Raw genomic sequence first — 12,903 nt, 5'->3', positions numbered from 1 at the left:
CTCCAGGTACTGGTTAATGTAAATGTTAGCATTAGAAATTTGACTCCAGCCCATCTTTCCTAGCTGAGAACACAGGCAGATTTGCTGTGCTCTGTTGAGTCTTTTTGCCTTTGCTTTGGAAACCTTCAAGTCTCCAAAAAGTATGTAATGTTTCCATTAGTTTTTGGTACTGAGGGGAAAGAAATGCAGAGCACTGGCTGGAGGATGTAGCTCCTAGTGCTGTGAATCACCAGCTGTGGGACAGATTATTTCTGTGAGTATAGGCAAAGGCAGAAGTGATCGGACTGCTGGGCCTGCTCTAGAAATTATGACATGTAAACTTCATAGAAATCTTTTCATCCTGAAAGACTTCTGTCTACTTCCCAACACACCCACAGTTATACATTACAGGAATCTCTTTAATATCCCCTTGGGAGGCAGCCACTTCCAGAGAGGAGTATGGCAGTTTTCTACAAAGATGGTTTAGGATGAGCTGCAGTAACGCGTATCCCATACCCATCCCCCGTTTTTCACCTTTCCTTCTGTCTTCTCCTTGCTGCCACCACCAGTTTCTCACCTTTACTGAAACTTACCCAAGTTACTGTTCTTCCACCCAGTCCCAGCTGTTTCATACCTCTAATACTCTTTCTCAGCACCCTCCTCTCTCCACTGAACCATCCCTCCCTGGGGCTCACAACAGCTACCCACCCTGCTTCCCACTCCCTTTATGTCTCCTCAAAGGGATGTGTCACCGCCTCCTTCCTTCCTCCCCTCATATTCTTCTGACCATTGTGTTGCCTTTCTTCTCCTTTGCATACAGCCATCTGTCACACTCAGGTAACACCTGCCCCTCCTGGCACACTCTCCTCCTCCAGTGTGAGCTGCCAGCTTGTTTTGCCATGACACAGTCTTCTTCCCTGCCCTTTGAAGAGCTTTTGGGCAGAACATCACCGTGACCAGTTAGACTAAGCCTCCGGACCCTCTTAACTCAATTTGAAAATGCAGATCAAGTCATTAGCTCCCTGGAATAGGCAGTCATTTTGTCTCCAAGAGCTGTTCCCTCTCAAGGTAGTCAGTGTTTGCTATGCCAGCTATCCCATCTTCTGATGCTGTCCTCAGGTGTGCAGAGCCAATCTATCAGTTGACACAGCCATAAAACTGTGCTCTACAGAGGGCTGTGATCCAGCAAATTTCCAGTCTCTGAGTAACACCAGCTTTAGAAGCATGAGAAGGGAGCTTCCAGTGACTAAAATTCAGCAGGAAGGTGGTGAATTGCTAAAAGCAGCAGAACGATTTAAAGCAGTAGTGACAGCAAACTGAGATATCTGGTGCAAAGCAACAGCTTTGGGGTTTTCATCATATCTTGATCTTACTATTCCCATTCCATCCCACCCACCCAGATTCTACCACCACAGGAGCTGTGGCCATGCTTCCAAAAGACAGACTATCCAGTAGTGTGCTTACTATCAGACAAAAAGAAAACAAAACAAAGAAAAACCCACCACCAAAATAATAATAACTATAACCCAACCACTACTGTAGCTACCTGGTGAACCCAATACACTCATTTAAATTGGCTTAAAAATCTTACAGGCAGGCAGATTTTATGCTGGGTTAGCTATCATCCATCTTCCCGCAGTCAGCATAGAGACCGTATCATGCCTGGTCTGACTTGACAGAAATATAATTGCATAATCCTGCCAGATCTCGGTGAAATGCGTGCTGCCAGGTATTCCGACACAGACAAGTATTCATTAAACCAGTCTTCCTTATGGAGTCTAGGTGGCAGAGTGTCTGCAAGAAGGTCGTTTTCTCTGTAGGCTGAATCCACTGACAGTCCCACTGATTTGTCAGCTTTGTGGTAAATCTGTTGAGTCCTTTTCATGCTGTCAGAAGGAAATCTGATAGAAGAAAATGATTATTGTGTTCATCTTGTCCTCTTAGTACTTTATGGTTGGTATTAATTTTCTATTCATGTTCACCTTATCTGGAGGTTGTGAAAGAAGCTGCATCAGTGATATTAGAGCATGTTTAGATACACATCATATTTTTAACAGAATTGTAAGTGCAACCACAAATGGGCAGGAATTACTGAACAGAAAATTCTCCCCTTTACATTTCTGTCTAAACATCCCTGTAATAATGGGTTTGCATTTATGCAGTTTTGGCAAGCAGATGGCTTCCCAAATGCTCTGTAACTTCACAGAAAAACTGTGCTACGTTATGTGGATAGCTTCACCCATCACTGAACTGCTGCCAAATCAGAGATAGTAACTGGCTGTTTTTGTGAGAGGCCTTAGCAACGCTCTACAACAGTAAGAGATGGCATAAAGAGACATCATGCGTTTGCAGTGGAATGAGCAAGGGGACACTTTCAAAACTCCTAATTTGACTGTAGATCAAGATCAGTTCTTGTTCTAAGCTCACACACTAATAGGCTGCCAGAAGAAAGAGTCAGGCCCTATGCATCTGGGATGTAAAAAAAAAAGGGGGGGGGGGGGGGGGGCAGGTGCATGGATCAAAGTGGTAATTAGATTTAATTAGATTTAGTTACAGTCAGGTGGTTTTGGGTGTTGAGCACCTTCAGCTCTGGCTGGAGTCAGGCAAAATGTTCTGAGTTCTCTATGCTATTGGAAAGTCCTCTGAAAATGAAAGCTCTGAATTAAATATTAAAATACTAATTTAAGAGCTTATTTTTAAAGAGCTTTATTAATAGCTTGTGCATAGAGTTTTGCAGTGTCTGTCACCCTGTTATCCAAATGCTTTAGTAACAATCTACTCTTTGATATGTTAAAAGCAAAACCAAAGTCAGCCCTATGAATCACCTGTGTAGCAACTCTCTAGGCACTTGTCTGTGTGAAAAAACACCATCACAGTCAGTGACTCCAAGCAGACAGTTGTTAAAAGAGGTCTGTCCCACCTGCCCTTTCCACAAGTCATTGCTACGCATTAAAGAACAATACAACACTCATAGTTTTCCTCTCCTTTCCTCTGAAGCATTCTGTCACTTAACAAAATATATACACATATACCTTGCAGGTACCTCCGTACAAGAGGATGCAGGTGTGATGAGCACTTGTTCAAGCGGCACACAGAGGGACATGTTTCTTGCTTAGCTGGGCACCAACGAGAGAGGTCTCGTGTGTTCCCTAAGCACCAAAGCAAGAAGGACATAAAAGAAGAGAGAGTGTGTGTGTGTGTGTGTGTGTGTGTGTGTGTGTGTGTGTGTATGTGTGTTCAGCTTTTGTCCCAGCATGGGACGCAAATGGGTCTGTGCTGCTGTGACTGCTCTGAAACATCACCAAGTGTTACTCCCCAGGGCTTTCTTCTCTCTTTAATGGAGATACGCAGGACAGCTGTTGTGAGAATATCTCTGAACAAGTGAAGAAGCTGGGAAAGAAAGTCTGCTAATCAATCTGGACATTTAGTGAAGTTCACAGGGACATTGAAGACTTTATATGTTACCATAGCAGCTGGGAATATACAAAAGCTCTGAGCAAATATTTATTCCATTTTCTTGTCTGGTAGACCAACATTTTTGTTTGTGAATAGGAAACACAGGCTCACAGAGCAAATAGCCTCGAAGTGCTACTATGGATCCAGGCTTGATAAGTGACAAAATCAACAGAGCTAAGCACCTAAAGATACTTTTGGGCAAAGGGTGAGACTCAGGCAGATCAAAGGGCTAAGGTCAGTCTCCCAAGTCCTCAGCTAATACCAAAACTGCAATACCACCTTTTTTCTTTTCCCTCCTCTTCCTTGTTTTTTTTTTTCTTTCCAAATAATCGGTCCCCATGTTTACTGAATCACTAAAAGCTGGGCTGAGTGTCCCTACCTCATCCCAGCCACTACTAACACACCAGAGAGCCCAACAGTGGCTGTTCGTCTGCTGCCAGAGGGAAACCATCGACACAATCTTACAGGACATCACTGTAGTATTACAAGGTGCTCTAGAGAGCATGATTCTATTTCCCCCTTGATCTCCCCAAGAAAAAGGCTGCCAGAAGTAGTCGTGGTGCAATTCAAACACATGCCAGCCTGATAAGGAAGCATCCCAGTGAGTGCGATTTGACAAGATTAAATGCACAAACATCCCCAAGCAAAGTTGCCCTGACTCATTGCTTCCATGGTGAAAATGCAAGCTGTGTGGTTCTGAGTATGAAGAATAAACTATCCTGCCATGCTAGACGAATTCCAGTACAGCCCAGGCAGAACTGAAAATTAAGTGTGGGTGTGTGTGCCGTGTTTAGTAAAGTTTGGGGGGTGTCCCCATTTGCAAATTCGTTGATCTGCTTGCAGAGCAGCGGTGTGCAGCCTGAACCCAGCCCAAGTGAAACGAGGAATCGGCACTGACTCTGTCGTGCTGCCAGTGCCTCCTAGCACAGTTTGGGAAGGAGTCTGCATGCATAGCTTTACAGCAGATCTGCAATTAGATCCATGGATGTGAGCGCCCTAAATCCAAGGTTAAAAAGGCTGTTAAAATCTGAAAGCAAGCAGGGCCAAGTTTGTTTCGACTGTAAGAGCCTGACTCATGATTGTTACTGAGGTCAGACATGTGGACAGGGCAAGATACACAGATATCTGTAAAATATATTGAATGCTCAGCAGGTCTCTGTCAAAAGTAATACTAATTCTGAATTCTCTGTAGTTCTCAGCATCAAACATGGCTGACCAAAGAGCCAGGGCCCAGCACTGCTTGCTGCTACTAAAGGCCACACTGCTGTCCTGAGTGAGCAGAAAGCCAGTGGTGGGACAAACATTCATCTCCTCCATCTGTGATTTCTGGAGATTCTATGGAAGAGATCTGGGCAATCTGTCCACATCCTCTTCCCCTTCCCACCCTCTTTTCTTGTAAGGAGCAAACTATAATTGACTGAAGCAAAACACTGCCCAGTAATAATACTTCACAGTTGTATGAAAGTTCTCAGTCACCAGCAGTTAATAACAATTTATCCAGCTGAAGAGCAGGTTCACACAGACTTTACTCCTGACTTGAGAGCCAGGATTTCACCCCAGTTGCTTTGTGACAAGGGAGAAATGGCCAGTGGCAAAAATCAAGATCAGAGCTCAGCAGTCCTCCCTTCTGTAGTTCTGAAGACTAGGATGCACTGGTTGCCCTCTAGGTTTTGGAGTGGACAAAGAAGGAAAAAAAATCACTGAACTAATTATCATACATTTATTCATGAAAGCCAAGATTAAAACAGGATGTTAAAGGATTTGAATGCAAATAGTGTATGATCTGTCATCATCTCTCCCAACAGAGTGCTGTACTCTGGCATCACAGATAACCCCAAATGTTGCACAGCATAGGAGGGCCTGACAGAGCAGAGAGAGAGCACCAGTCTCTTAGTGAGGCTTTAAAGAAGGTGAAAAAATACCACAGAGATGGGAAAAAAGGTCATTTTCTTGGTGTCATTGCTGTTGTGTTAAAAAACATCTCCTCACACTATTTATCATGCCCTGTAGTGCCTGGAGATGGCAATACACTGGGCATCCGTTATCTTTGGTTCTGAGGCATGTGAAATTTGAACCCACTTTTTGGAGCTTGAGTCCACCACTGGTGTTGACAGCAATGCCACCTTCATGCCATCTTCGAAGCATCAAGTACGTGGCAAAGTGTAAATGAAACATTTTGATTTCTGCACATGCAGCAGGTATGGCAGGATGGTTGCTGAGGTAAGGGCAGGTTATTTGCATCATGGGTTTTGAATTGGATGGGACAAAGTCTTGTACAACTAGACAAGACCTGAGAGTTATTAAGCAGCATAGATATGCATTTCAAACCAGTCTGGGTGCAAGTCCTGCAATTATCCAGCTTTCCACAGCTTTTGTAGGTTATACTCATGGCCAGTAATTCAGAAACTAGACCTCTCTTGTTGCCACATGCAAGACTTCTGCTGTAGCTGTTTGAATATAGCAGCTTCCCCATGACATGCATCTGAATGAAGCGTCTGTAACACAAGTTCAAGGCTTCTTTCAGTGATCTCTTAATGTGGAGAAGATGAGAGCTATCCTTAACTGCGTGCATCTTGGGCGTTTCTGTGTGAAGGACAGTGCCTCATCTCCACCTTCTTTGGGACAAAGAATGATGTTTCATGTTTCCTTTATCAAGCTACCTGATCTAGTGGGGAAGCTTCCTCATTGCAAGCTTACCCTCAGCTGGCACAGGTCAGGCACACCAGGCAGGCTTCACCACTCCCACGCATGTGCATCTCTGCTTTTCCTCCACCCCTTGCAGGTTACGATTTCGCCGCTGTACTGGAGTGGTTTGCAGAGCGGGTTGACCGCATCATTCTCCTTTTCGATGCACACAAGCTGGACATCTCTGATGAATTCTCTGAGGTCATCAAGGCTCTGAAGAACCACGAGGACAAGATGAGAGTTGTTCTCAACAAGGCTGACCAGATAGAGACTCAACAGCTGATGCGAGTGTACGGTGCCCTCATGTGGTCCCTGGGAAAGATCGTCAACACTCCTGAGGTCATCAGAGTCTACATTGGCTCCTTCTGGTCCCATCCATTGCTCATCCCTGACAACCGCAAGTTGTTTGAGGCAGAGGAGCAGGACCTGTTCAGGGATATCCAGAGCCTGCCCCGCAACGCAGCCCTGAGGAAACTGAATGATCTCATCAAGCGAGCACGGCTGGCCAAGGTGGGTGTTAGCATAGGTGAACATGCAGTTTGGACTGTCTGCAGTATGCAGGCTATGGGGAAGTGGTTTCAGCCAGTTTGGCTTGCAGAGCTGGTGGATCCTACTCTTTTTCCACCCCATTTCACTCAGACCCAGTATATATTAGCCCTATGCACTTCAAGTCAGAAAGCACCTCCTTTGCTTGGTATGTCAATCATAACAGCCAGGGTGAGGAAGACAGTCACAGATCAAAACAGGTAGCACTTGAAAGGATCTGGAAAAGCAGTTGCTCTGTGGTAGCAACTTGAGAATTAGGACCAGTTCAGTATGTCAGAATCATACACCAAGGGAACTGATAAGCTCTAGGTCTTTTGCCTTAAACCTTCTTAGCCAAGAGAGCTACCTGGCTTAGATGGATGTAGATAAGGTGGAGACTCACAAGATTGGCAAATAAGACTGCCATATCTCTGAATATTTGACTTGAATGAAGCCACTCATAATACAGGGAAAAACCCATACCAATTGAGAAAAAGAGTTCAAAAGATCCGTAAAAAGCTTTATGTGCAAAGCTCTTCATTTCTAAGAGAAAACATTCAGTCCACTATTCAAAGAAAAAAGCCAGCATGTCACATAAGTTAAGGACTGATATTCATGCTAAAGCATTAAACAAAGTCTAGAGAGCTCCAAAACGTGTGTGTTTGGTTTGGACTGGAAAGGGACTATTCCCTGCAAGGCCATTCCCAGTGGAATTAAAAGAAATAAACCACCACTCCCTCCAGGAAGTGTATATGAATGTTACTCTCTGTATGCTCAAGACCTCATACACTGTCTCCACCTTGTCTCAGCACAGCTGAGCAACTCTCAGCACTGCAGCACTAACCAGTAGGTAGAGGCAAACCACGGAGCTGAGCTTGCTCTTGAGGGTGGGACAAAGTGGGGTTGAATCCTAGGCACAGATACTCCCTGCTATGAAGAATCTTCCGATGTGATCTTTAACGCTTGTCTTCTTCATTCCCTGTAATTTAATGCCCTTCAGGTCCATGCCTACATCATCAGTTCCTTAAAGAAGGAAATGCCCTCAATGTTTGGGAAAGACAATAAAAAGAAAGAGCTTGTTAATAACTTGGGAGAGATTTATGCCAGGATTGAACGGGAGCATCAGATCTCACCAGGAGACTTCCCTAATCTGAGAAAGATGCAGGTAAGTAGGAGCATCTTGGCCAGAGCACCAAACATCCAAGGAAAAGAGCATTAAGAGTAACCACAGGGATTATGGCAGAAACCCCGCAGACCTTGATTATTGTTGCCCATGCAAAAGGCCTGTTGTAGCACTGAGACGGGCCTTGGGCTGTGTGCAGGCTATATTTGGGCATAAACACTTTGTGCACAGAGGTCACATGAAGCTTCAGCTGCTTTCATTTCGCAGGTCTTTGCCTGAATAGCGCTTTACAGCAGATTATTTCTTCCACTTTTATTTTTTAAGCCCAGGTTCCACTTTCAGATTTCTCAGTCCTAAAAATACTGTTAATCTATATTAAAAGGAAAGATAAATCTCCTGAAAAGCCTATGTCCATGCCTCTTCTCAAGAGCTATATTTTTTTTGTCTTCTAGTTCACTCTTTGTTTCTAGAAAGACTCGGAGAGAAAGGAGGCTGTGAAAACTTAAAGCCCCTTTTTCTATTTTAAGCAGAGAAGCAGGTTTTCTGTTCTGCAGAGCTGAGACCTGACACGGTGTTCATCTAAGTCAAACACTTCAAAGAATCTTGGATCAGGGCCTTGTATTGTATATTCAAACAATGCTGGACACTCTAACGTTGCTGTGTGGCTTCAGTCCAAGCAGAAACCTGTTCTCAGTTAATAGCTGTTGAAGTCATTACAAGCTCTCTATGGAAAACACAGCATCTGCTGCTTTTTTTTTTTTTACAATGTACTTTCCATAAGTTCTTGAGAATGAGATCTGTGGAGTGTAACCAATAGAAGATCCCATTCATTGCTGCTTAATATGCGTGTTTAAGTGTTTAAAAATAACTATACCACTCCAGGAGGAGTGAATAGATAGAATTTAACAAGTAGACTGTGAAGTATAAAGCTGTAGGTAATTTTGCAGTTTTTAGAAGAAAGTTATCTGCAGTCCCTGCTCAAAGCACTTTTGCTTAGCTCTGAAAATTACAGAATCTCAGCTGTGCTGTAATAAATGCTCATGTCTTTACGGACACGCTGCTATCTTTATGGCACCTGAAGGATGCACTGCATAATGACAAGGATTTTTCTAGAAAAGTAGTCTTTTGTCAGAGTGGCACCTCCTTCCCAGAGTGCAGAGTGTGAGAAAATGCAGAGCACTGGCTGGAGGATGTAGCAAGAGCTGCACAACCAGTTTGCCTTGAACAATTTGGTCTTCAAGGAGAGCACTGGAAAGGAGGAGTCTTACTTGCTTATGGCTGTCATCTGGGCCTTGGAATAAACCATTTGCCTCTCTGCACCATGTCAGCCATGCTTGGTAAGCTGGGAAGACCATTTTCTGTAGATTAGGGCTTAAAGAAGGTTCAGGTTAAGAGCAAGGCCAGCCAGGGAGACCCCATCACATGCAGAGGAGCGAGGCAATCAGAGGAGGGAATGCCAAACTCCTCACTCCTCCTCTGCAGCAGCAATTTTCTGAGCAAAACAGCAGCCAGACATCCCACTCTGCGCTGTTTCCACACTACGCACGGCCATGTCACTCACCCTTTGTTATGTTGTCCCGCTTTAAGGATCAGCTGCAAGCCCAGGATTTTAGCAAGTTCCAGCCTCTGAAGAGCAAGCTGCTGGAAACCGTGGAAGACATGCTGGCCAACGACATCGCCCAGCTCATGGTGCTCGTACGCCAGGAAGAGTCGCAGCGGCCAACCCAGATGGTGAAGGGAGGAGCCTTTGAGGGCACCTTGCATGGTCCGTTCGGCCATGGCTATGGCGAAGGTGCTGGTGAAGGGATCGATGATGCCGAGTGGGTGGTGGCCAGGGACAAGCCCATGTATGATGAGATCTTCTACACACTCTCACCTGTCGATGGTAAAATAACTGGTGCCAACGCGAAGAAGGAGATGGTAAGGTCTAAGCTGCCCAACACGGTGCTGGGCAAGATATGGAAACTGGCTGACATCGACAAAGATGGCATGCTGGATGATGAGGAGTTTGCCTTGGCGAATCATCTCATTAAAGTCAAGTTGGAGGGTCATGAGCTGCCAAATGAGCTCCCTTCCCATCTCCTCCCTCCGTCCAAAAGGAAAATAACAGAGTGAAAGGAAGGTTACACAGGGGAGAGGGAGGGCAAAAAAAAGATCTAGAAAAACATGTTTACTTAAATTATACCTTTAGATGTGAGATCACCTTTGGATTTATACCTATTTTACTGGATGAAGAAAAAAAAACTTAAAGCAGAACAAAAGAGTCCAATCCTTCTTCATTATAATATGCAACTAACTCTTCCAGTGTAATGTCCCTGCTTTCTCATGTGTAGTCTGTAAATATGAGGGTAAAGAAAGCATGTTAAGACTAGAAGGAGTAGAACAAATACTGAAGTGGCCTGCCTTTTGTGAGAGTGGAATAGGCACTAATAGAAATCTGCTAACTGCCAGTGTCACTCCTGAGCTTTGGCTGCACCTTCTGCTGTTTAATGGGTCTCACAAACCTCAGGAGTATGAGTTCTTGATAGTAAAGAAGAAATCACAAGGTCTCCACGCTATTGGCCAAAATAAAGAGCACTTCCTAATTAACATAAGCCCACACTAGAATACTAGATACTAAACCCCAGAGTTAAGAATTTTAGGAACCTTGATTCACTGTTAGATGCAAATTTTACAAGCGTTTACCTGTCCTCAAAGAAAAAAAATGCAAATAAAATCTGAAACAGCTCTGAACTGGGCAGCTGGAGTTCCTCATTGTTCGCTGTGGGACAGGCACTAAGAAATCCCAATCACCTCTGCCTCCCATTCAGTCCCCAGGGGAGATTTGTTCTGCAGGCACGGCCAAGAGAACCACCCTCCCAAGGGACACGGAAGGAGGGGGCACTAGAGGCAGACGCCAGGTGGGTCAGAAGGGAGGAACGCCGCTCCTGGGCTCACCAAACATGTCATAACCAGTGGATAGTGTTTTCTCTTTGAACAATGGTGGTGTTTCTCATTCCTGTGAAGTGATAGGTTTAGTCTCATCGTGCACAGTGAAAGCTGGTAGGTCCCATTCTTACCACAAAGACAAGAATCTCACACTGGGTAGATGGTCTGTCATAAGAGCAGAGGACACAGCGGGGCAGTGGGCAGAGCTTGCTCTACCACCTGTGCCCCCGCAAACATAGCCAAGATGTTGACAGCCTTCACCTGCCCTCCTCCTCACCACACAGTAACACTCAATCCCCTCCAGAACCTCTGCCCTGAGCCGAGACCTTTCTCCCTTTCATGCTCTATGAAATTTTTGTTTTGAAGACCTTATTTTGGCAGAACTCCTTCAATTTCCTATTTTGTTTCCCAAACGCACACGCACAGGCTCTTCTGGTTTCTGTTGTTGCTCTGGAGCAGTGTGTTGTTCCAATTCCTGTTGTCACTTTATATAAGCTGAGCTCCTACTGTGATGAAAGACAAAGACAAATATAACTTATTTTATATCTCTGTGTTCATATTATATAGAGAAATATATTCTGTGTATGTAGGATGTGCTTATTGCAGTACATTTATCACTTGTCTTAAACATTAATGCATTAACCTCTTTTGTACCCTGGTCCTAAAACATTATTAAAAAAGAAAGGCCAGATCTGTCTATTTGTTTATATAGCAAAATTCAATGCAGCTGAAAAGAGGGAGAAAAAAAAAAAGCTTATTTCTACATGCACCAGAATGAGGCAGTTGTCCTTAGCGCATTCCCAAACGTGCATGTGTGGATCAGCCCTGCGAGACCCTGGTGCGCAGTGCCGAATGGCTGGTGACATCTGCAACGTCTCCTTTCTCTTCTGACGGTCTAATCACAACCTCCATACTTGCTGAAGCAAGTAGAATTGTGCCCGTGATTCACCTTGTTCAACATAGGGCAGAGGTAACAACGAAATATGTACTCCATTAGGAAAAGGAATATATTGAAAGAGTTTCCTCCTGACAGTGACAGATGAGAATGCTGCAAATTTATCAAGATCTGGAAAGGGCACAAAAACCCCTTAGATTTAAATCTTGCTGGCTCTAATTTTACCTTTGTCTTCTTTGCCCTTTATTAACATGTTCACCGCAGTGATCATTGTCCCCAGAACAGGGCAGTGAAATGGGCTGAATAAGACAGAGCAGTGAGCACAGTGCTGGTGAAGTACTTGGGAAGAAGGTGTGAGCTGCAATGTTTGGCAGAGTTTCCATTCAACATTTGTACAGGGTGAGAGAGGAAACCAAGGTGGAGGGCAAGCAGCAGTAAACGCAAATTTAGAAGTCAGCAGGCTGTGTGTATCCGTCCAGTTCAACTGCCTTAGAGCATTCACATGTGCTAGTGCTGTCCAGATCTTTCTGTGGAATTTGTTTCTATCTGATACCAAGTCAAAGAACAAGGCTGAGGCTAAACAGAGCACCCTGCATCAGCCCTACCTCTGTGTGGGTGTGATTTTCTGATGGATGCTCATACAGCACATTGTTCGTGCCTATCACGTCATGCTGAAAATTGACACTTCCTTTAAACGCAGAGTATTGCTGGTTCTCTCAAAAGGGATGGAAGGAGGTCTGGTGAGACCTCACCTGGAGTCCTGTGTCCAGCTCTGGAGCCCTCAGCACAGGAAAGACATGGACCTGTTGGAGAGGGGCCAGAGGAGGTCATGAAAATGATCAGAGGGCTGGAACAGCTCTGCTGCGAGGACAGGCTGAGAGAGTTGGGGCTGTTCAGCCTGGAGAAGAGAAGGCACCAGGGAGACCTTATTGTGGCCTTTCAGTACTTAAAAGCGGCCTGTAGGAAAGGGGGACAGATTTAGCAGGGCCTGTTGTGATAGGACAAGGGGTGATGGTTTTAAACTAAAGGAGGGGAGATTCAGGCTAGACATGAGAAAGACATTTCTTACAATGAGGGTGGGGAAACGGTTGCTGAGAGAGGTGGTAGATGCCCCATCCCTGGAGACATTCCAGGCCAGGCTGGACAGGGCTCTGAGCAACCTGATCTGGGTGAAGATGTCCCTGCTCATGGCAGGGGGTTGGGCTGGATGACCTTTGAAGGTCCCTTCAACCCAAACTATTCTATATGATTCTATAAAGGTGAGATCTATTAGTCTTTTTCCAGTACACACCAGCAAGTTGCTCAGGTAGGC

The 12,903-nt window shown here is 44.8% G+C and overlaps 1 protein-coding gene across 1 annotated transcript in view; it reads left to right on the top strand.

Moving 5' to 3' along the window:
• EHD3 (EH domain containing 3) overlaps positions 1-11,379 on the top strand; it is a 30,598-nt gene extending 19,219 nt beyond the window's left edge. Inside the window, exons 4-6 of the mRNA XM_080340814.1 lie at positions 6,218-6,630; positions 7,646-7,810; positions 9,356-11,379. Coding sequence (XP_080196940.1) covers positions 6,218-6,630; positions 7,646-7,810; positions 9,356-9,883 — 1,106 coding nt within the window. The 3' untranslated portion in view covers positions 9,884-11,379. The remainder of the gene's footprint in view (positions 1-6,217; positions 6,631-7,645; positions 7,811-9,355) is intronic.
• Positions 11,380-12,903: the final 1,524 nt, after the last annotated feature.

This window comes from Nesoenas mayeri, assembly GCF_963082525.1.
Source record: "Nesoenas mayeri genome assembly, chromosome: 3".
Lineage (NCBI taxonomy): Eukaryota > Metazoa > Chordata > Aves > Columbiformes > Columbidae > Nesoenas > Nesoenas mayeri.
The sequence above is the reverse complement of the archived record's forward strand: the minus strand, read 5'-3'. Positions and strand labels throughout refer to the sequence as shown.